The sequence below is a fragment of the Coregonus clupeaformis genome, chromosome 16, assembly GCF_020615455.1.
Source record: "Coregonus clupeaformis isolate EN_2021a chromosome 16, ASM2061545v1, whole genome shotgun sequence".
NCBI lineage: Eukaryota > Metazoa > Chordata > Actinopteri > Salmoniformes > Salmonidae > Coregonus > Coregonus clupeaformis.
This window is the reverse complement of record NC_059207.1, coordinates 37,088,617-37,114,325: the sequence shown is the minus strand read 5'-3', so window position 1 is coordinate 37,114,325 and position 25,709 is coordinate 37,088,617. Positions and strand designations below refer to the sequence as shown.

The following is a 25,709-nucleotide window of genomic DNA, read 5'->3' as shown; positions in this document are numbered from 1 at the left end:
CTAGCTAACAGTGGCACTGTCAGATGACTACTACTACCCCCACCACGCCACAGTGAGCTCACTCACACTGGAGGCGCCATGCAGTCACTTCCTCCTCAATGACCAGACTCACAGCCAATTTCACAACCTTGCAGACAATACAGGAGCCACTAATACAGGGCCGTATGTGGCAGGGTCTACAGACAATCACGGACTACAAAAGGAAAACCAGCCACGTCGCCGACACCAACATCTTGCTTCCGGACAAGCTAAACACCTTCTTCGCCCGCTTTGAGGATAACACAGTGTCACCGACGCGGCCCACTACCAAGGACTGTGGGCTCTCCTTCTCCGTGGCCGACGTGAGTAAGACATTTAAGCATGTTAACCCCCGCAAGGCTACCGGCCCAGACGGCATCCCAAGCCACGTCCTCAGAGCATGCGCAGACCAGCTGGCTGGTGTGTTTACGGAAATATTAAATCTCTCCCTATCCCAGTCTGCTGTCCCCACTTGCTTCAAGATGGCCACCATTGTTCCTGTACCCAAGAAAGCAAAGGTAACTGAACTAAATTACTATCGCCCCATGGCACTCACTTCTGTAATCATGAAGTGCTTTGAGAGACTAAAGGATCATATCACCTCTACCTTACCTGTCACCCTAGACCCACTTCAATTTGCTTACCGCCCCAATAGATCCACTGCCTCAGTTTTGATGATGGCAATTTGCATATACTCCAGAATGTCATGAAGAGTGATCAGATGAATTGCGATTAATTGCAAAGTCCCTCTTTGCCATGAAAATGAACTTCATCCCCAAAAAACATTTCCACTGCATTTCAGCCCTGCCACAAAAGGACCAGCTAACATCATGTCAGTGATTCTCCCATTAACACAGGTGAGAGTGTTGACGAGGACATGGCTGGAGATCACTATGTCATGCTGATTTAGTTAGAATAACAGACTGGAAGCTTTAAAAGGAGGGTGGTGCTTGAAATCATTGTTCTTCCTCTGTTAACCATGGTTCCCTGTAAGGAAACATGTGCCGTCATCATTGCTTTGCACAAAAAGGGCTTCACAGGCAAGGATATTGCTACTAGTAAGATTGCACCTAAATCAACCATTTATCGGATCATCAAGAACTTGAAGGAGAGAGGTTCAATTGTTGTGAAGAAGGCGTCATGGCGCCCAAGAAAGTCCAGCAAGCGCCAGGACCATCTCCTAAAGTTGATTCAGCTGCGGGATCGGGGCACCACCAGTGCAGAGCTTGCTCAGGAATGGCAGTGGGCAGGTGTGAGTGCATCTGCACGCCCAGTGAGGCAAAGACTTTTGGAGGATGGCCTGGTGTCAAGAAGGGCAGCAAAGAAGCCACTTCTCTCCAGGAAAAACATCAGGGACAGACTGATATTCTGCAAAAGGTACAGGGATTGGACTGCTGAGGACTGGGGTAAAGTCATTTCTCTGATGAATCCCCTTTCCGATTGTTTGGGGCATCCGGAAAACACCTTGTCCGGAGAAGACAAGGTGAGCGCTACCATCAGTCCTGTGTCATGCCAACAGTAAATCATCCTGAGACCATTCATGTGTGGGGTTGCTTCTCAGCCAAGGGAGTGGGCTCACTCACAATTTTGCCTAAGAACACAGCCATGAATAAAGAATGGTACCAACACATCCACCGAGAACAACTTCTCCCAACCATCCAAGAACAGTTTGGTGACAACCAATGCCTTTTCCAGCATGATGGAGCACCTTGCCATAAGGCAAAAGTGATAACTAAGTGGCTCGGGGAACAAAACATCGACATTTTGGGTCCATGGCCAGGAAACTCCCCAGACCTTAATCCCATTGAGAACTTGTGGTCGATCCTCAAGAGGCGGGTGGACAAACAAAAACCCACAAATTCTGACAAACTCCAAGCATTGATTATGCAAGAATGGGCTGCCATCAGTCAGGATGTGGCTCAGAAGTTAATTTATAGCATGCCAGGGCGGATTGCAGAGGTCTTGAAAAAGAAGGGTCAACACTGCAAATATTGACTCTTTGCATAAACTTAATGTAATTGTCAATAAAAGCCTTTGACACTTATGGAATGCTTGTAATTATACTTCAGTATACCATAGTAACATCTGACAAAAATATCTCATAACACTGAAGCAGCGAACTTTGTGAAGACCAATACTTGTGTCATTCTCAAAACTTTTGACCACGACTGTATAGCACCCGATGTCACAGGAAGGCCAAAAAGATAATCAAGGACATCAACCACCCGAGCCACTGCCTGTTCAAGCCACTATCATCCAGAAGGCGAGGTCAGTGCAGGTGCATCAAAGCTGGGACCGAGAGACTGAAAAACAGCTTCTATCTCAAGGCCATCAGACTGTTAAATAGCCATCACTAGCACATTAGAGGCTGCTGCTGCTGCCTATAGAAATCACTGGCCACTTTAAGAAATGGAACACTAGTCACTTTAATGTTTACATATCTTGCATTACTCATCTCATATGTATATACTGTATTCTATAATATTCTACTGTATCCATGCCGCTCTGTCATTGCTCGTCCATATGTGTATATATTGTTAATTCCATTCCTTACTTAGATTTGTGTGTATTGGGTATATGTTGTGAAATTGTTAGATATTACTTGTTAGATATTACTTCACTGTCGGAGCTAGAAGCACAAGCATTTCGCTACACCCGCAATAACATCTGCTAAACATGTGTATGTGACAAATAAAATTTGATTTTATTATGATACCTGACGATGGAAATATGCTACGGAAGTGTGATGTAATCTCTCTTCAAATCAAATCAAATCAAATTATAGTTGTAACTTGCTTCATAAACAACAGGTGAAATGCTTACTTATGGGCCCTTCCCAACCATGCAGAGACAAAGAAAATAGAGAAATAATAGAAAAGTATAACAAAAGTAATAATAAATACACAATGAGTAACGATAACTTGGCTATATACATGGGGTACCAGTACCGAGTCGATGTGCAGGGGTACGAGGTTACATCTGTGCCTATATCAGCTATATGGAAGATGTAAATCAAGAACCAAAGCCCAGATATTCATGTGATGTATTCAGTATTAAACATAGAAGGTGAATGGTGTGGTATTTGTGCATTAACAGCCAATGAGCTAACAATCCATTTTTGCCTTCAGTATTAATCAGGTTTGTGTTGGGAGAGAGTGCAGCCAGCAGTGACACCCGCCATGGCACCTCCCAACATCGCATCACCTTTCATGTTCCCACCAGGGAGCTTGTGTCAGGACTGCTCAACTTTTTTGACGAGGGCCTCCATGGGTAACTAACGTGCAAATGCAGATGGGTGGTGAAAGCGATCCTGACAGTGATATATTGCAACTGGTTGCAGGTGTCAAAGAGAAGAGAGAGGCTTGGCCAGCCATTGGCTGTGTGTGTGTGTGTGTGTGTGTGTGTGTGTGTGTGTGTGTGTGTGTGTGTGTGTGTGTGTGTGTGTGTGTGTGTGTGTGTGTGTGTGTGTGTGTGTGTGTGTGTGTGTGTGTGTAGGGGGGTTATGGGGGAGTAGGACTGATATCCTATTTACCATCCCCTCCCCTCTCAGCCACCATGTCCACACTGCCTCCCATAACTGGCTCATTACCCCATCACAGCCCTCCTCTCCTCCCATCACAAACCCCTCTCTCCTATGCTCTCTCTCTCTGTGGAAAGATACTGCACTGTTACCTGCTGTCTCCCTATGCTTGTGAACAGCACTACTCAGCTAACAGCCTATTTCACCTCAATATCCATATATGTGCCTTTTGAATACTGAAAACGACAAATAAATACTTCGGGACTTTTGCAAAAAACAATATAGCCTCACTGTAGAGGCTATACACCAAAGGTGTCAAACTCATTCCACGGGGGGCAAGAGTGTCTGCGGTTTTTCGCTCCTCCCTTGTACTTGATTGATGAATTAAGGTCACTAATTAGTTAGGCACTCCCCACACCTGGTTGTCTATGGCTTTATTGAAAGGAAAAACCAAAAACCTGTCGACACTAGGCCATCCGTGGAATGAGTTTGACACCCCTGCTATACACTTTAACATATTGTGGTGAAGTTCTACATAAGTATATTCAACCAATCCACCCAATACACTACACAGTACACACATTCATACAGTGTAAACACACAAACATTCACAAGTCGTTTTTTTATCCATTTCATTGTTTAATTTTTCTGTTTTCAAATAGCTCATTGAAATTCATTCTTTTCCTAAGCAAAACATTCCCTCGGAATATCAAGGTGTTTTTGTTGCAAAGCTCTAACTGATCCAGGGGGATTTGGTTCCAACAGCCTGTCTCTCCCTGGCCTTTCAACACAAAACTCTGTGCTCCAATCAAAATGAACCACCAGGGACCCCCCTCCCCTCCCCCCCGAGCTATGCCTGCTCCAAGTGCTGTGATACCAGCCTCTCTGCCATTGATCGCAGAGTATCGCAAAGGGCATGCGTGCTAGTATTAGCAGAGAACAAAGGCCTGTGCTCCATTGATAAACTACTACACACGATAAGTGCATCTAAGTTCTCAAATGTGTATCTCTTCTCCAAAGAATAAAAGAAAGCTGATGACTATTAAAGAGGTTACCTACATTCTCACACCAGGCACAACTAATCTTTTTACAGAAATTGTATGATAACCCCCCCTATAGAATGTTTTTTTGTGATGCCATTGTATGCACTGTAATTGCTTTCATTATGCACAATCTAATTTCAGGCACTGAATACATAAAATGAAATACAGCTTTATTGATCTATAAACTTCAGCTGACCCAAATCAAGGAAATCTAATAAATTGTAATTGGGATAAATCACAATTAACCCATGGAAAAGTCAGTTACTGGTCCACCACTGACATAATGCTAATTATTTTTTGAAAAATTGTGTAATTCTTCCTGGCAAAGTTTTAAAATAACTCTTCTATAAATACAGTATGTGCTCGTTTATTTAATCAAAGGCTAATTTACTTCTGACAGAGAGTAAATTCCACTATTTTCTGTGAGGCTCTTTAAAATTGCCATCATTTTTAATTAATTCTTAATTAAAATATATTACACCACAGCTTCTACCCATCTCTCTTGATATTCTAACATAATCAATTCAGAACCATTTACATATCATTAATTAAAAGCTTTCCTCTCTCATCCTTAAAATCATAATGAGGGCCTATTCCTCATTAACAACATATAAGGTAGAACATAACAATGCTGTGTAGGATGGATGTCAGATTCTACAATGTGTCCTCTGTCTGTGGTTTTCTGGAGAGCATTTTCTCGTTCTAAAGTTAACTAAAATGTTGTAGTGTAAATTTAAAAGCACTGGAGACCTATGAGTAAAACATCATAATGTTTATAAATCACTATCAGAATTGTCCAAAAAGTAAACCCATTATTCCCAATCTTTGAGAAAGGGGAGTTGAAACTAATTACATATATTTATAATGCAAAGATAATTGACAGCTCAATATCAGTAGTCCTGCATTTTACTGCAGTAAAAAAAACTGCAGTGCATTCATTACCCAGGCTTTAAAAACGATGCCACATTTCACATATCTCTCCATCTTGAGCTCTCTCTTCAAGAAGAGTAATAATATCAAGTAATGATAGGTATTGTTATGCCGAGGATCAGGCATATCCTGATTTTTATCGTCAGTCTCTCACAGGTGCTCTAGCATTACTTGTCACAACTGCATGTCTGGGTCTTCTACACATTAGATAAAAATCGCTGCACTTGGTGTTTCGGCAGCCTGACAGCAATTTATTTGAATGTTTTGTCACAACGGTCTGTGGTGCATTTTGTGATGAGCTGCCTGCACACTAGAATGGCAACAGCTCATACCATTCTGACACACACGTGGCCGTGTGCACCACACACACACACGTACACTGTAGTGCTGTCACAAGTCCTGTCAAATGAGCCAAATGGCCAGTGAGGAGGTGACACTGTTTTTAATGACTTATCCACAACCCACACCCCGGTATGTCTTATATCCAACCCTCAAAACCACCAAAATGACAGATTTGTGCAAAATAAATTGAGTCAAAGCCACATTAACATGTTCCACCAATGTAAAGCAATCAGACAATAATCAATACAATATAATCAATTGTATAATCAATATAATAACGTTTGTGTGTTATATAGCCTCAGTCATTGTTGAATAGTCAGTAGTATTAAGCAGCTCTAGCAGGTGAAGATCATCAGTCTCTCTGCACCTCTGGATTGTACAAACACCTTTACCCTCATAAGTGTAGGCCCATGCCCAATTACACGCCTGTGAAGTCATACCCATGTAGAGAATTATAAACAGAACATACTGCAGCCTCACCCTCACACACTCTTTAACAACACAGGCCCAAAGCAAGCTAGCAGGCACACACATGCACACACACAGACATAGACAGCCAGCTTGAACATGTGAACTGTTCTTGGCTTACAGCCTGGTCAAACACGGTGGCTTTATGTAAATAGAAAAGAATGATCATTTTCAAGAATTAGAACAAATATATTTAGAGATGAAGTTTTTGTGGCTAGTAAAAAACAAGAAAGAGAGCATGTCATCAAACTATTACTTATTGGATTCACACCTATATGAAATATTTAACTTACTTTACATTACAACTTGAAAGCCAAAATAGTTTAACACAAGACTGTCAGCAAATGTCAAGATCCTTGTTGACTTTGGAACTGTCATGAATATGTTGTCTCTATTTTAGGATAGGTACTAATCGTTCACTTGCCAGAATAGCCCAAGGCTGGCTGTGTCATTACATATATGTACCTACAACTACATCATGTAAATCAAATGAATCTTATTATTATGGAATAAAAAATGAGCACACCCAGGATAGTCAGTAAGTTAATGAAATCCTCTCAAAGACATGAACTCTATTTTTACACTGTGATAATTAAAGTACTGCACAGTTGTAATTTACAGCCCTCGCTTAATTGCATAGGAAAAGTAAAATGGGAAAGGTCTATGAGGAGATTAAAATGGTGTGTGTGTTTCTGCTCTCGATGCTGGGCTGCAGCCTTAACAAGGGATTTTAATGCATCTAAACAAAGGGATTATATATTTTAGCATCTTGGAATCAATCAAAGATTAGGTAATGAAATATGTACTGTCCTATTATTTTCTGCTACCAGGCTCTTTGACAAATCGAGTGCAATCCAAAATCTCCATAAATCACTATTAAAGGCAAGTATATCATCACCACCGCATATATCTTCCCCAGCCTGACCCGTAGAGTAATGAGAAAAGGCCTAGACTATCTTGTCTGATTAATTAATTCAAAATGTCGGCTGTTATTCAAATGTGAGGCTGCTATTTGAATAAGACTTGACAGCAATGCCTGAAGAAATCATTTCTGGTTTGTGAGGCTGCTGCTGCATTACTGATGATGGCTTATGAAAATGTTAGAAGCAGGGAGTATTTTCTCCCTTTACGCCACTTCTCTCCCCCTCTCTTTCACCTCTTTAGTCATGATAGCTCGGAGAGGTATGTCATTACTTCAACCCGTTCACAATTAGGGCTCTTAGCACTTATTTCCACAGTCCTCAGTGTTTTTGCATTCCCTCCCACAGCCAGCCCAGATCTAAAGGGTAGTGCTTTGGCTCCACAAAAGACATGCTGGCAGAGAGCGAGGTCATGGTTTTTACAACTGCAGCTCCCCCACTGCTGACAGCCACTGCTGCCAAAGTGACACACACTGTTTGGCTTTCCCACGTTCATACAGATCTTCATCTTTATCACGCCACACACAACTAATCACAATTACCCCTCACTCGGATTTCCCAGCATCGCTCGCTTTAGCTCACCATACTAAATCACAGATGAGGTACACTATAAAATTATCGCAGGTGTACAGCCAAGAATTGTAAAACACCTCACTCTATGGCATGGTTTTTCCCTAAGCCTTGTTTCTGATCTTTACTGAAGGTTTGGAGAAAGCGGAGGAGACGGATAGAGTGGGGGTGGGGAGGAGAGAGGATGGAGGAATCGGAGCCCGTGGGTCTACGTGCATGAGGCTGGTGCACACCACTCTATCGCTTCCCTCATCAAGCATGGATTCTAATCAGGGCTCGGGAGATATAAGACGCTCAGTCATTAAATAAATTAACTCTGCCACTCCATGCTCTCCTTCAGCACCCGGGAGGCCAGGTCATGCTCGTCATACTTACAGACAGAGGCACTAGGCGCCCTCGAACCGAGCCTTCACACCGGGACCTGACAGGCTGGCCGGCCCGCGCACACGCACGCACGCACACACCACGTTAGGGGCTATTTTTCATTATTTAGAGAAGGAGGGGAACCACGCCTTCTGTCCTAACACAGCTATGTTTACACTTGCATGGGAGGCCTCTCAATTTACATAATTATATTCAAAGTCCGAAAGCAAATTGAGGACATTACAGTACAAAATACAGACTGCCATGTCCAGCAACTTACTATATAGAGGTTTAAATAGTAAACAAACCCCTGCAACTATGCTGATTCATTGACTTTGTGAGATCTTGTTGACATGGGCTTTGAGTCTTAGTGCACTGCAGTACCATTCATCAACAGGAAACAATTGAAATTACGAATGGTGAGATAGTAACTGTCCAGATCACTGACAACCAAAATCAAAGCTGACATTGTCTTCCTACACACCCGTCTGAGAGTAGAGACAGACCATTATGAGGCTTACTGATTCACTGTTTAAAACTTTTATATCTCTGCTGCTCGCATACACTCCTACCTTCCACAGTGCTATGAGAAAAAAAAGGCTACCTAAATATGTATCAATCATTCTGACAGAGCTAGTGCTTATTTGAGAAGCAGAAATGAGAGAAATACTCTGTGTCAGCAGAATTTCCGTTGTCAAAACTTGCTCTTTGAATTTTCACTGCAATGTGCAGAGACAAATGTCCTTAGAAATCGGTTACAAGGTGCCTGGTATCATCCTAATGCATTCTTTAATTCCCCATTACGTAGAAATGAAATACCTGGGAAGGTGGAAAAGACATTAGTGAAAGTAAGGCCCGAAACAGAAGGGTCTGGGGATCTCTATGGCAGACAGGATTAAATATTCATGTGTCTCCTGCTAGGTCACAACAGACACTCAAATCATGGCTACTGCACATCAGTTCATTGTGTTCACACATTGGGCCCTGAATCGTTCACTTTCAGAAAAGCCTCAATGTTCAAGATGTTAAAGGCCCAGTGCAGTCAAAAATGTGTTTTTCCTGTGTTTTATATATATTTCCACACAATGAGGTTGGAATAATACTGTCAAATTGTGAACGTTTTGATAATGGCATTTTAGTGTATGAGCTGTTTGAAAAGACAGCTTGAAATTTCAGCCTGTTTTGGTGGGATGGAGTTTTGGCGGTAAATAAGTGAATAAACCAATAAGAAAGACACTTCAAACCTCTTTGCCAATAACAGCTAGTTTTGTGTTTCCCTCCCTACTTAGACCAGTCCCAGACAGTCCTAGCTAAAGTCTTGCTTGAGAAAGTGCTCTTTGCTAAGAAGTATTTTTTTTAAACCATTTTAATTTAAAACAATCACAGTAAGATACGTAATTGTTACCCAGAAATGATTTGATATTGAGATAAAAATGGCTGCATTGGACCTTTAAATAAAATTAATGTTGGTAATGTCAAAAACACACATATTATGAAAAAGCACATTGTCATAATCATTTTTTTACAACATTGAATATATCTTATTTTTGTTTTCTGTTCCTTTTCCAAGTGCACAGACATCATCAATCATTTCGATATATGGATCTAGGTTTCCAACATGTCATTAACTGGTTTATAATATCTATAGACATATAGTAAATATATTAAGGGAATATGTTAATAAAATGAAACACACATTTGTGAATAACTGTTAGGTTGTAATATTAGTAATTCTCTATATCAGTAGGTGCTTTTCCTTTCCCGTGTACTTCCTAACAGCCATCTCCAGGGAAGACTGAGTACTCCCACCAGCTTGCTACTGGACAGGATGGGTCCGCTTCCAAATCAGGGGAGCGGACCCATACTAAATTCATTAGGAGGAACCATCCAATCCCCCACCACCATCCTCTTGAGGAAAAACGGGACAGAAAAACAGCAGTAATGTACTCTGTGTGACCTCCACTTTGTAAAGAGAAGAGAAACCAGCCTTTTTCGCTTTTCAATCCCCATCAAAATGGAGTAAAAGGAGGGACAGCGTTCCTCTGCTCGCCGTCATTAATCATGACTTTCTGGGAGCAAGCGCGTATTCATTTCTGTCATCCCAAACATCACTGCGTATTGTTATGGCACGGCTTAGTCCTCATTCACCACCAGACATTACTCGCTTGTCCTGGCTGAGGGAAGACTATGACGGTGTGGCTATGTTCAGAGCAAGAGGCCTTTATCCCTGGGGCTCTGACACCAATTAAGCCATTTCACCAAGAGAGGAAAACAGGACCTGCCGTTTCACTGTAACATGAGCCAGCACCTAGTCTTTGGCCACTTGCCATCTTTCTGTTGCTTCAGCCCACAAAAATGAACTTCAAGGGTGAAGAAAAGGAAAGATACATTTAGAGTAGGCTTATACAGTCAACAACCCTTAAGAAAATATGACGATAGAAGCGGAAAGGGTTTTCAGTCCCTTGTATGTTGTTTTAGGAGTACAGATTGTAAATCTGAATCACTCAATAATATAAGGTTTCTCTGTGTTCAACACCACGAGCCAATATGTTGCCTTTAAAAACACAAATATGGGGCCATCAAGGAGTTTCAGTGAAACTATTGATGCTATGTTCCATCTGACCTGGCAAATATTAAAACATGTTATATTCTCATTTTAATGTTAAGTAAAAAAGACTATCAATTGATAAACAATCTCTGTCCCTAATAATAGTTAATAATGCAAGGTAGTACCAATTAGTGATGACTTCAATGCTGGTCATCCAGTTGTTTATCGTTGTTATGGTTGCCTTTTGTCAGGCAGCATAGTGGGGCTTGTCAGGGCAGGGGCAGAATAATGCAAGGTTTGTTATGAATTAAATATTAGAAATCTTAACACAGCAGCCAATAAGAATGATTTGCCTTATTAAAGCAGCAGCAGAAGACGCTGATTAAATTTTCATTGCATTGCAGTCTTTTTCCCATTTCTGCCTTCAATATATCATTCTAATGTATGAACCATGTGGAACAATGGCTTGTGGAACAATGGAAAAGGGACTTACTTTCAAACGAGCAAATAAGGAGAGAACTTTAGAAAACACCTTTTGTGAAAACAATACATGTGATAAGGGCAGAAATAGACTACAATAACACATTGTTCTGTTTTCTATTATAGCTGCATGATGTTATTCAACATTGTATAGTATGTGTGTGATAACATGGATAATGATTTGATGCCTTGCAATGTTCAAATGTTATAACTGTTCAAATAAAATCTGTAAATCTAATAATCTAGGTGCAGCTGAAAATGCCAACACTTCTCTGAGGGAAAAATTATCACCTGTAAGAGTTCCATTCACTATGTCCTGTTACTGTATTACATGGATAATATGATATGTATCATCAAACCTCTAAAGAAGAGTCAGTCAATCATAAAATAGATCAACACCAAAACGAATAACATCATCAAAATATATTTCCTGTAAACAGCAGTGGGGCATCTCTGCACTAAAAACCATTCTGGCATGTTGGTTGTCCACATTTAATGTGTAGGGGGAGTAAATTAACATCAGGCATCTATTGCCCCATGAGAAAATATCTTCCCTGAAACACTGGAGCTAATGAAATGGGGACCTATAAATAGCAGTATCATTACCGAGAGAGGACTTGCTTTGTACCAGTCTCTCCATCTGACCCTCTTTACACTAATAACTACTCTATGGAAATATTGCACAACCATCTAATGATGTTAAAACATTAAGACCATGATTGGACTCAGATAAATAAACTCTATAGGAAACATCCGGTAACCAAACCTTTGCTCTGTTTCTAGTTGTATCATTCTTATTACTGTGTAACAGTCTGCCCATTGACATGGTCCAGTGTCTCTGTTACCTGACCTGATCTGTGATTAGCTCTTACTAAATCAATATCACTTATCGCTCCATAAGATACCTTTAGACTATTCCTCAATGGGCTTGAACTGAATATTACCTACACAAATCTAGCATAATAATGTATACGGTACTTGTGAAAACATCAATAAATAAACATAAAACAAATTGATTTAACATAATTATTTGCTGTCAAATCTATATCTAACAGGAACGTCCAGCGAGGTGAGCATCGGTAAATGGTAATTTTATATTTTGCTGTAGTACATACGTGACATAAACACCATGGTGGGTGGATGGCTTTTCAAGCTTTTACGCTTGCTGACAAAATTATTGATGACAACACATCACAAATTGTACTTATTTTATATACACATCAGGAGAAAGGCATAAAATATTGAAAACAGCTGTGGCTGGCGTACCATTCACTTTTTTAAATGAAAATGTAATGTTTCATACTGAGCACAATTTGGTTAACCTGCAAAGAATAGCTGACAAGTCAAAGGTGATATCGAATTCATCAGCCAGCCTCTTTCTGGTCTGAAGAGCGTGCAGCTCCGGTAATATATTAGAGGAGATGCCTTGCTAACAGATGCCAGCGCCCTGATGGAGAACAAGCTACCTCCTCCATGTTGCAAAAATGTCTCCAACATGAACATAAAGCACCAGGTAGCCCACAGGGGGAAACATTATGACATCTGACCACTGGCGAGGAGGGCCTAGCTACATGCAACGATCACAGGCAAATAAATGTGTTCAAAAATAAATGATCATCAGTTTTACAGGGGTTGAACATCTTGAATTAACTAACACGAAAGACAAACTTATTCCCATTGACAAAAAAAAGTTTAGAAGCCAACTGAATTAATAAAATAAAATAAAATTACAATAACAGAATTATGTCTATGAGGTAATATTCTACATGTTCATATTCACTGTATTTTCTTGAATAACAAAGAACGGAGCAAACCGAATGATCTGAGGTAGAAGGTAATTAAATGAAACATGAGCTCATCTCCAGAGTTGGAGGTGGGGGTGCAAAGACCACATTTATTAAATGAGATTAGCAAATATAAGAAAATGTCAATGATACCCAGACTGGGTCAATGTGGGAGGAGCCTTTCTTCCTGATGGATGAGGACGAACAATGCTGAGGAGGATCTGAGAGATTTATTCTAATTTTATTTTCTATTATTCATCACGCTTCAGCAGCATGTTGGTTCAGGTGGGATACTCTGTTTGGTTAGCAGAGAGCGGGACCAGAACACTGAGGATAATGGAGTGCACAGAAAGCAAGCAAGGGCCATGCTGCTCCAAACTTTACCAACATCAAACGTTTCAATCAAGCCTTCCCTTTTGCATCCCAAGCAGCCTCTCCTGGCTGCCACCGCCTAAAGATAACTATTTAAAATCAAATCAAATCAAATCAAATTTTATTTGCCACATGTGCCGAATACAACAGGTGTAGACATTACCATGAAATGCTTACTTACAGCCCTTAACCAACAATGCATTTATTTTTTTATAAAACAACAACAACAAAAAAGTGTTGAGAAAAAAAGAGCAGAAGTAAAATAAAATAACAGTAGGGAGGCTATATACAGGGGGGTACCGGTGCAGAGTCAATGTGCGGGGGCACCAGCTAGTTGAGGTAGTTGAGGTAATATGTACATGTGGGTAGAGTTAAAGTGACTATGCATAAATAAGTAGCAGCAGCGTAAAAAGATGGGGTGGGGGTGGGGGGGCAGTGCAAGTAGTCCGGGTAGCCATGATTAGCTGTTCAGGAGTCTTATGGCTTGGGGGTAGAAGCTTTGAGAAGCCTTTTGGACTTGCCGTGCGGTAGCAGAGAGAACAGTCTATGACTAGGGTGGCTGGAGTCTTTGACAATTTTGAGGGCCTTCCTCTGACACTGCCTGGTATAGAGGTCCTGGATGGCAGGAAGCTTGGCCCCAGTGATGTACTTGGCCGTACGCACTACCCTCTGTAGTGCCTTGCGGTCGGAGGCCAAGCAGTTGCCATACCAGGCGGTGATGCAACCAGTCAGGATGCTCTCGATGGTGCAGCTGTATAACTTTTTGAGGATCTGAGGACCCATGCCAAATCTTTTCAGTCTCCTGAAGGGGAATTGGCTTTGTCGTGCCCTCTTCACGACTGTCTTGGTGTGTTTGGACCATGATAGTTCGTTGGTGATGTGGACACCAAGGAACTTGAAGCTCCCAACCTGTTCCACTACAGCCCCGTCGATGAGAATGGGGGCGTGCTCAGTCCTCTTTTTTTTCCTGTAGTCCACAATCATCTCCTTTGTCTTGGTCACATTTCACCACCTTTGTCATGCCTAATTAACAACTCAGATGTACAATTGAGAAATGTTGCAATTAACATACTAAAATATTGTTGGAGGATGCACATTATTATGCCAGTTGCCATAAAGACTAATTTGTATAACGTATGGGCAAAAATACAATTATCCCATGCCCGCTGCAGAGGAAGCACAAGTAGCCCTGCCATTGAGACGGCCAGGAACCCAGCTGTGAGGGAGCTATTCTGCCGAGCGCTATCTAGTCACTGCAGCCGCATCACAGAGGCATTCTCAAACAAAAAGCAGCAAAAGTCAATTGTCTGCCTGCTGAATGGCTTTCTGTTCCACGGCATACATTGACTGTGGTATTTTGCACAAATCAACACTATAAAAAGCAAAGGGTAAAGAACAAGGCAGTCTTCACAAATATTGACTTTTGATCTTGGGCCATGGTAAGGATTGTAACATTGTTAACTTCATTGTTTTCTCAATTTAATATAACAATAATCATAATAATAATAATGGCATGTCAAATTAACAACAAACTAGATTTAGGGGGCTCATTAACTCTTTGTCAGAGAGCCTTGAAATGAATGTTCCCTAAAGGTTTGACAAATGCTTACCCCCTCAATCCTAACTATATTTACTCAAGGTAATGCTTTTAGTCAGCCTTGCACATGGTTAATTACAACCTCAATCTGAAATTAATTCAGCCAGTCCACTGTTCATAACCACAGCGTGCACATAGATGAACTAACAGACAAAGACTGTGGCATGTTCAGCAGTGGTATCAGCAGTGTGAGGAGGCTAACATGTAGGCTAACCCTACCCCCCTAGTCTGATACTGTAATTAGTCTCTCTAATCCACTGCTCTACACACTGGATCTGGGCATTTATCAGCCTGAGCCTCCTGCAGTCTCCTACCTCTCCAGACCAGACCTCCCATTTCTGAACTTGATGAGTCAAAGGTCAGGAAAACAACAAGTCAATACACAGCCAGGAGGAATGCAGTGCAGCTGAGAGAGCTGTGGAGAGGACTAAGCCTCTGTGGCGTGCTGTGATTTAGCCTGTAATAGTTTTCTGTAATCTCTTTCTATTGATTAAACCTCACATCAAAGAGGAGTGCTGTTGCAGAACCTTTCCTTTTCCTGGTCAGAAATACCATATGGAGGTAATCTTTCACCTTTGTTATTCTTGCTGCTTCCGCTGCTGCTGCAAGCCTCTCTTCCAGGGCGAGAGAGAGGAGAGGAGAGGAGAGGAGAGGAGAGGAGAGGAGAGGAGAGGAGAGGAGAGGAGAGGAGAGGAGAGGAGAGGAGAGGAGAGGAGAGAGGAGAGGAGAGGAGAGGAGAGGAGAGGAGAGGAGAGGAGAGGAGAGGAGAGGAGAGGAGAGGAGAGGAGAGGAGAGGAGAGGAGAGGAGAGGAGAGGAGACAAGCCCAGCACAGAGAAACTACTGCAAAACCCATCTGATTAGCACTGAGATCTCACGCCCAATGCACTGAAGGTCTTCCTCAAGCTACATTTTTTTTAATGACAGCAAACTTTTTAGAGTTTACTTTTCTTTATCTACCCCTGACATGCTGGCCACAATTCAGAAGCGGTGTGGAGAAAAGGAATGTGTCGAAGAACAAGCAAGTGTGATTGTTTGCAGATTGCTGGTATCAAACATGATGAGAGTGAGAGAGAAAATAAACAATGGACAATAAAAGGGTACAGAATTGTAGCCGTTTTAGCAATATCTCACATTCAGCTCATTGAAATGCAAAACTAAGAGAAAGTGAAAAAACAAACCCCTCCTGCTAAAAACACTCAATTTACTGACAGGCAAATGACTTCACGCTGCCACTTAATCTCATTTCTTGCATAATGCCCTCTAATTAGCATATCAAAGTGAATTAATATTTCTAGGGCATTAGCAATGAGGAAATCTGCTCTGGGTCTACAATAAGAGTAAGAGTGCCAAAAATACTCTGAACACTACAAATAGCCTTGCATTGCAAAACCCATATGTCTGTTTACCAGTGCATCCCTCTTTCTTTCCCAACCACACAACACGGGCTATTGACCCAACTGGAAAAATCTATTTAACTTAACCCCCCCCCCACCGCCATGCACCAAGCTCCCTGGTGAGTTTCTGAGATTCTAGGTGGGAGGCACACACACCAGGAAAGGTTTCTCCACAGGTTAAAATGGCCTTCTTATTTCTAACATACATATCAATGTAAAAAACGAAATTGTCTGCACAGTATTGAAGCATATACTGTAAACATAAAGTAATTACAGCCGTGTTTGTTTGCTGCACTGCTGTCAAATTCATGGTTGGATATGATTTTCACCGGATGGGATCATTGGGTGGCTAAATGACATTGGGATTATGTGCCAGTGAACGGACAAGAAAGGGGCAAAGAATCCCTCTGTATGATGCCACGAGGGCATGTGAATGACCCACAGTGGGAGAGAAAAACAGTTAGGTTAAGAAGGCCACCAGACCAGCTGAGCTCTGTCAATGGCTAAGAGGGGGAAGGCTGTGACTCCAAACCACAGATTAACCACACGCACATTCACACACATACACACACACTCACACAGACACACTCTCTCACACACACAGACAGACACACACATCATCCATTACCTCTTCAAACAGATGTAAATACAAGTATGTTTGCTGTCATTGTTTACATGGCTACAATACAAACACTTCAGGTTTGATTTAGCCTGTTTCTATTTACACCTGGTACAGTGTGATCCAATAATAAAAATAAGCATTTTATATTTTCAAAGATTTCTGTCACCTTACATGTACATTGCACTAATTGCATTTAATTGGGCGGCAGGTAGCTTAGTGGTTAAGAGCGTTGTGCCAGTAACCGAAAGGTCGCTGGTTCTAATCCCCGAACCGACTAGGTGAAAAATCTGTCGATGTGCCCTTGAGCAAGGCACTTAACCCTAATTGCTCCTGTAAGTCGCTCTGGATAAGAGCGTCTGCTAAATGACTAATTATTATTATTAATTATAATTGTATTATGAAACTACTGATAGTTTTATTATGTAACTACTGATTCAGTATAATCAAATGAAGGCACTGGATTATCTGATTACAATGAGATCAATAATGTCCCTTTGTCAAACACACACACACACGCACGTCTCAATTCAAAACTAAAACTGGATTCAAATTCTCAATAGTAAAAACAAAGACTACTCTCATACTCACACGGTACACAAAACACATACTGATAAGAAGGGAATGGGATAGAGAAAATGTGCAACCAGAAGCATTGCTACACACAGGCATTTCCAAACTGAGTGCTCAAACAAAGTAGCACAGAAGTACAGTATATTGCTCATTTAAATAATTAGCATACTTAGAGACTCTATTTCTCATGCATATTTAATTAGATATTTCATGTAATATAAAATATAAAAATGTAAAAAGTAATCCAATATGTGCCCATGGAGATGTAAGTTCTACAATTGGGGTTTAGATCTGAAAGCATATAGGGATACATACATATTGTGTGTGTTGATATTAATGCATGGATTAATCTATGATGCACACACATACAGTATAAAAACATACAGTATACTCACAGTCGCTCACACACTGTTACATAGAGCTAAACCATCCAGAGATCATGTTCCCCTTTTTTCTTACACAATCGTTCTCTCACTTTCGCTCTTTCTACTCGACAGGCATAAATAATACCTCAAGTAGGCTAGGCAGCCAAGAGGGCCCTTCTCCTGCCCCTCTGGACACATCCTGTGGCCGAGAAGTTCATTAAGTTTTATGATCTCACCCAAGTCACTTCTGCTTATAAGCCACACAAAGGCCACAAATCTGACAACTAGTCACTATTTTAAAACAGTAGCACATTAATGTAATTTAAGGGGTTTCTGTATGATAGACCACTTTCAACTGGGTTTAAGAATTTACCGGTATTTGACAGCTGTCATCCCTCTCTCCCTCACAATCCTTTAAAGGACACCAATATACAAAATGTAGACATGACCAACATGTAGGGGAAAATGTCAAATGCTTGCACCACTGTTGTAATGCCAATGTATTGTCTTTTGTAGTCATAAACGACTGCAACTTCACATAGTATGATTTACCATTGGTATCGAAGATCACTATTCACTAGCAAGAGTAAGGTGGACAGCTTATAATGCTCCTGCAACAGCTCGATATAGAATAAAACATTTCCACAACTTGAAATCATACAAATGTTAAATGTATCAAATAAAGTTTTAGGAAAATAGTTCCATTTGTGGACAAAAATAAAGAGCCTCTGCCTATTACACCTATATTAGGCATAAGGTAGCGCCCAGAAAATCAGCCACACACCCTTTAACAATGAATTAACTGCAATATTTTGAATGTTTCATATACACTTAAAATACTGAAAATCTTCATTTGTGTATTGCATTGCAGTACAAACACATCTTTGTAATAGGTTTATATGTGAGAAGTTGACTAGCACTAACCTCCTTTTGGCTCATCAACATTGTCAGAAGTATCCTATCCACGAAAAAAATACCTTCTCCAATAGTGTGGGCGTAAAATCGTAGTATTTGGTGTCATATCCAAACGTTATATTATTTGTGTTAGGTCCATAAGATATGCATCTGGCCTTGCAATGACTGTTCTAGGCTACCTACCCTAACAAAAACGTATTCAAGATGCACACCATCACATCACTGGCTGTAACATGTGGTTCGTGTCTTCTTATGAAAACTCTCCTTTCATCAAAACCCTCAGGCCCACTACAAAGACTTTGGGCAAATAACAGAAATGAAAATGTGCATTATGATAAAGTAGTGTTCTATCAGTGTATGGGTTTGATTTGCTGTGATGTCAGGATTGCATGGCATCGCGACGCACAAGAACGATGCATAAGACAGGTTGCACTATTAGTATGCTAACCTTAGTAGTTTATGGATTTATCCTGGTTAGAATTTGAAAAAGGTTATCCTAAAGTAGCATGGTTCCACAATTGTTCACTCATGCGCTCGCGCAGACTGGCACGCACAAACTCACTCACACAGCCTACACACACACACACACACACACACACACACACACACACACACACACACACTAGTGTTGTTTGGGGGAAGCTTAATTAACTTTTTGAGTTTTACTCATTATCTTGCAGAAGGCTACTAAGGATAGCCAAACACATTTCCTGTTCTAAAAAATATACCAATCTTAAATCATGTCCTATTTTCTAACAATATGTTAACCCTCATACAGTTACTCCTTTGTAGGCTACCCATTTGTATTAGGAAATTCATATTAATGTGCGCAAGAGCCTGGTTCTAAAAACTGTGTCCTCACATGCTGGGCAGATATTTTAATATGTTGTATTCTATTAGGCTACACAATGCTCTTATATATACTTTCCACAGTTTCATTGCACTTAGCTTGTCACCTTCGAAACGGCTGGCTTTATTGATCGACTTAATGCGTTATATGTGCGCTACAGAAGGCAACAATGGTTAGACTCGTGCCAATAATGCCAATAGTGATTCATCCAGTGGACAGCAAACCTCATTAAGCACGAGATTACAATGTAATTGACTAAATGTAGGATTAATTTCAATAGTGAAAACAGGGATAATTACCATCACTGTTGGCTATACTTTCCATTTTAATAAAATACGAGATGCATGGTGCAGAAACCGCTCACATAATGCGCATGGTGTGGTGTAGCCGAATAAAACCAAAGCCATTGAATTTCCATTATTTATGATAAGATACGGAGGAATGTTACGCACCTGCTTGTCCATTCCATCCCTATGTAACCATCGGATAACAACCCTCTATCAATTTCTACATGAGAGCACGGATACCTTTTTTGCGGGGCGCGGATGCTTCTCAAAGGCTGTAACCATAACCTTTATTTTCCCATTTAAAATGTCATAACGGACGGAGCTCATTCTGTCTCCCGCTTGATAACTTCGGATAAGGCTGCCTATGGGGAGAGTAAAGATGGCGGTGTGCAAATGCGTTGGGGCTCCGCAATGTTGCCTATTGATACCGTCCTCGTGTTGTTTAATCCTCCACATTAATTAGTGTGAAGTCTTACCTGTTTTCTCTTTGATCTCGCAGAGGACGCTGAAGAGTGCAGGTTTCATTCTGTGGCAGTTCAGTCCATGTTTCCTGTTTCAGTTTGAGACAAGAACCAACATTGAAATATAGTCACTATAACACCTCAGTTGTTAAAACTTTGAAGATAATAATGTGTCTTTGCTCTTTATAATAACTTCGAGGTCTTGCTCATTTTGCACATGGAGGATCTGTATCCCTGTTGACATGCATCTCAAAGTTGTAGCATAAACAGTGATTTGTCAACACGAATGACAATGGATGCATTGTTTGTTGAAATACTAACTATTTTGTATGACTTCAAAGTTAGTTTAAAAAAAGTTTATTTGTTGAAAATTCACAATTGAAACTAAGAGTGTAGGCCTGCATTCAAAATTGTTGCTATTAGAAAATAACTTGCCATGGAATTACATTTGTACATTAGCCAGCGTTATTTTTAAATATCAGGAGTTACTGTGAAACATTATTCTACAAATACGCATCAATGTTTACAGGAGCCCCGGCCTAACAATAGGCAACATTATATGGAAATGCAATATATAGCCTGCACTTTCCACATAAAAGTTTGTGTAGCCTCCACACTGCCAGAAGCAAGTTTCAAAACTATTAGAATTACTGGATGGCAGGTGCTAACTTTTTAATCTACATTGGCCCCTGCAAATAATTTTGACCATGAGATGCACATATGTAGCAGCATTTTATAGCCTGCCTTTTATTACATGGATATGAACGTTAATTACCTATAGTGAGTAATGGTGCGTAAAGTGTTTTGTAAAGAAAACATATAAATGAACCAACTTTGCTTGCGCCTCGTCCAGACTTTGGTCAGTAATGGTCATTATTTGATGCAGGATGTCACCGATATCTTGTTTTCTCCCATCATCTATCCCATCGTGTCCATGTGGAGGCGGCAGTGCCATGCCTCCTTGTATCGAGTGGCCAGCCAAGCTGACACCGCCGAGAGCCTGCATGATCCGGGCTTGTTCGTCCATAGTCAGCCGAAACAGAATCACAAATGGAAACTTGGCTTGAAAAACTCACATACAAAAAAACAATTACAACATGCGTTGCGTTAGAGAGCTGTATATTGATGATATAGCGCTTACGCGTAGCCTATAAGAAAAATAAATAGGCTAGGTGAGTACCAGTAATGGTATCAATATCGCGTGTCCAAGTAACGTTAATCACTTTCTTGCAATCTTCCTTCTTTATGCACGGTCCGAAGTGTGTGTATGAATGTTTTTTTCCGAAAATGCATAAGCTATAATTGTTCAAAACTTATTTGTCAAAATGACAGCCGCTGTCCCTCGTATCCTGCACGAGTCCTCTTGTCAATTCGTCTTTCTCTTTTGAGTTGACGTGTTGTGTATGATTGCTCCTTGCTGATCTGTCATTTATTAGCCGTCTTCTTTTGATTATGTTTCCTCGTGCAATTCCTCTTGAAAATGTTCAAATCCCCATTATTGTCAGCAGGAAACAAAATATCCAGTGAAAATAAACAATAAGCAAGTGAATGAAAAATAATAATTAAGAACAAAATACAACACTTAGGTAGTAAATTAGTAAGCCTACCTGCTACCTGTAAATGTATTGCAATTATTAAAAATATATATATATGTTTGCATTAGTGTAAAAATTATAGAAAAAAGAACAGCGAGAAATTAATTAGGCTACACGCTGTAAAGCGATGCGCAAAAATATCTGCCTGCTGAAATTTATGAGCGGGAGCCTCTGCCTCTGTGTGCTTTATGTTGTTTGATGGCAGCGGTAGTGAGCGATTGACAGTGTGCCAATGCCACTCACTCAGTGCAAACGTGTCAGAGCAAGAGCTGGAGAAAAAAAGGACAAAATCGAAATACAAATGCACGCTCCGCCCATCAGAGGAGGGGTCTATATTCTTGTCACTTCTCTGGAACCCCCGAAAACAAAATGCTAGAGCATTGCTTGAGATGGTGATTATAATTACGAAATAATGGTGGAGTTCCACACGTCGTATGCCTCACGAGTGCACGTGCACCAAAATGCTGTCATTCCACACAGAATAAAACATTAAAGTGTTAAAAAAAAAAAAAAAGGCACAGGCCTATTCAGATTTTTATATAGTTTGATACAGAACTGATAATGAATTGCATAGACTCTTTGCTTTTCAGGGCTATGGTATGGTCATCTCTACCAAGCCGTGGCTCATAGGGTAGGCAAGCAGTGGACATGTTTATAATATTGGATGTAAACCTATTCGACCTATCAAAGCTGTGTTTGAATTCGACTGACGACCAGGGTGTCCTATTGCTGGCAGATGCATGGTCCTGAAATCCCACCCACCACATTCTCTATCTTGACTGCTTGTACAAAAGGATAGAAACTTCTGATTGGTCGTTGCTATGGGTGACATGCATTGCACAGGCAGGCTGCGCTGCTCAGCACTCCCCTGCAGTTGCTATGGCAGCAGACAAGTTGTTGCGCTGGATGCAGGGCTACAACATTTAAGCATCATCTACCTACACACCATTAATATAAAACGGTTTTATTGAAATGTCCCCATCACGCAAACCCCAGAATAACAAGTGTGTGATGAGTAGGCCAATATAACATACAGTCCTTGACTTTTTCCACATTTTGTTACATTACAGCCTTATTCCTGAATGGATTCAATATATTTTCCCCCCTCATCAATCTACAGACAATACCCCATAATGACAAAGCAAAAATAGGTTTTAGAAATTTTTGCAAATGTATTAAAAATAAAAAACAGAAATACCTTATTTACATAAGTATTCAAACCCTTTGCTATGAGACTCGAAATTGAGCTCAGGTGCATCCTGTTTCCATTGATCATCCTTGAGATGTTTCTACAACTTGATTGGAGTCCACTTGTGGTAAATCCAATTGATTGGACATGATTTGGAAAGGCACACACCTGTCTATATACAGTTGAAGTCGGAAGTTTACATACACTTAGGTTGGAGTCATTAAAACTTGTTTTTCAACCACTCCACAAATTTCTTGTTGACAAACTATAGTTTCGGCAAGTCGGTTAGGACATCTACTTTGTGCATGACACAGGTAATTTTTCCAACAATTGTTTACAGACAGATTATTTCACTTACAAATCACTATATCACAATTCAAGTGGGTCAGAAGTTTACATACACTAAGTTGACTGTGCCTTTAAACAGCTTGGAAAATTCCAGAAAATTATGTCATGGCTTTAGAAGCTTCTGATAGGCTAATTTACATAATTTGAGTCAATTGGAGGTGTACTTGTGGATTTATTTCAAGGCCTACCTTCAAACTCAGTGTCTCTTTCCTTGACATCATGGAAAAATCAAAAGAAATTAGCCAAGACCTCAGAATTGTTTTTGTAGACCTCTGGTTCATCCTTGGGAGCAATTTCCAAACGCCTGAAGGTATCACGTTCATCTGTACAAACAATAGTACGCAAGTATAAACACCATGGGACCACGCAGCCGTCATATCGCTCAAGAAGGAAACGCATTCTGTCTCCTAGAGATGAACGAACTTTGGTGCGAAAAGTGCAAATCAATCCCAGAACAACAGCAAAGGACCTTGTGAAGATGCTGGAGGAAACAGGTACAAAAGTATCTATATCCACAGTAAAACGAGTCCTATATCGACATAACCTGAAAGGCCGCTCGTCAAGGAAGAAGCCACTGCTCCAGAACCACCATAAAAAAGCCAGACTATGGTTTGCAATTGCACATGGGGACAAAGATCGTACTTTCTGGAGAAATGTCCTCTGGTCTGATGAAACAAAAATATAACTATTTGGCTAAAGGGGGTTGCTTGCAAGCCGAAGAAAACTATCCCAACCGTGAAGCACGGGGGTGGCAGCATCATGCTGTGGGGATGCTTTGCTGCAGGAGGGACTGGTGCATTTCACAAAATACATGGCATCATGAGGAAGGAAAATTATGTGGCTATATTGAGGCAACATCTCAAGACATCAGTCAGGAAGTTAAAGTTTGGTCGCAAATGGGTCTTCCAAATGGACAATGACCCAAGCATACTTCCAAAGTTGTGGCAAAATGGCTTAAGTACAACAAAGTCAAGGTATTGGAGTGGCCATCACAAAGCCCTGACCTCAATCCTATAGAAAATGTGTGGGCAGAACTAAAAAAGCATGCACGAGCAAAGAGGCCTACAAATCTGACTCAGTTACACCAGCTCTGTCAGGAGGAATGGACCAAAATTCACCCAACTTATTGTGGGAAGCTTGTGGAAGGCTACCCGAAACGTTTGACCCAAGTTAAACAATTTAAAGGCAATGCTACCTAATATTAATTGAGTGTATGTAAACTTCTAACCCACTGGGAATGTGATGAAAGAAATAAAAGCTGAAATAAATCATTCTCTCTACTATTATTCTGACATTTCACTTTCTTAAAATAAAGTGGTGATCCTAACTGACCTAAACAGGGAATTTGTACTAGGATTAAATGTCAGGAATTGTGAAAAACTGAGTTTAAATGTATTTGGCTAAGGTGTATGTAAACTTCCGACTTCAACTGTAAGTACCCACAGTTGACAGTGCAGGTCAGAGCAAAAACCAAGCCATGAGGTCGAAGGAATTGTCCGTAGGGCTCAGAGACAGAATTGTATTGAGGCACAGATCTGGGGTAGGGTACCAAAAATGCTGCAGCATGAAAGGTCCCCAAGAACACAGTGGCCTCTATCATTCTTAAATGGAAGAAGTTTGGAACCACCAATACTCTTCCTAGAGCTGACCACCCAGCCAAACTGAGAAATCGGGGGAAAAGGGCCTTGGTCAAGGAGGTGACCGACAACCCAATGGTCACTCTGACAGAGCTCCAGAGTTCCTCTGTGGAGATGGGAGAACCTTCCAGAAGGACAATCATCTCTACAGCACTCCACCAATCAGGCTTTTATGGTGGAGTGGCCAGACGGAAGCCATTCTTCAGTAAAAGGCACATGACAGCCTGCTTTGAGTTTGCCAAAAGGCACCTGAAGGACTCTCAGACCATGAGAAACAAGATTCTTTGGTCTGATGAAACCAAGATTGAACTCTTTGGCCTGAATGCCAAGCGTCACGTCTGGAGGAAACCTGGCACCATCCCTACAGTGAAGCATGGTGGTGGCAGAATCATGCTGTGGGGATGTTTTTCAGCGGCAGGGACTAGGAGACTAGTCAGGATCGAAGGAAAGATGAACATAGCAAAGTACAGGGTGATCCTTGATGAAAACCTGCTCCAGAGCGTTCAGGACCTCAGACTGG

General features: G+C 40.9%; 1 protein-coding gene across 13 annotated transcripts in view; it reads right to left on the bottom strand.

Annotated features, from left to right (window-relative positions):
* LOC121584791 (pre-B-cell leukemia transcription factor 3) overlaps positions 1-22,622 on the bottom strand; it is an 88,938-nt gene extending 66,316 nt beyond the window's left edge. For 2 of the 13 annotated variants that reach the window (XM_041900909.2, XM_041900910.2), the window contains exons 1-2: positions 21,254-22,622; positions 20,436-20,515 (exon numbers count right to left, since the gene is read on the bottom strand). In XM_041900909.2, the coding sequence (XP_041756843.1) occupies positions 20,436-20,515; positions 21,254-21,447 (274 nt within the window). In that variant the 5' untranslated portion in view covers positions 21,448-22,622. The remainder of the gene's footprint in view (positions 1-20,435; positions 20,516-21,253) is intronic. The other 11 variants (XM_041900902.2, XM_041900906.2, XM_041900903.2 and 8 more) reach the window with 7 other exon arrangements.
* Between the last annotated feature and the right edge of the window lie 3,087 nt (positions 22,623-25,709).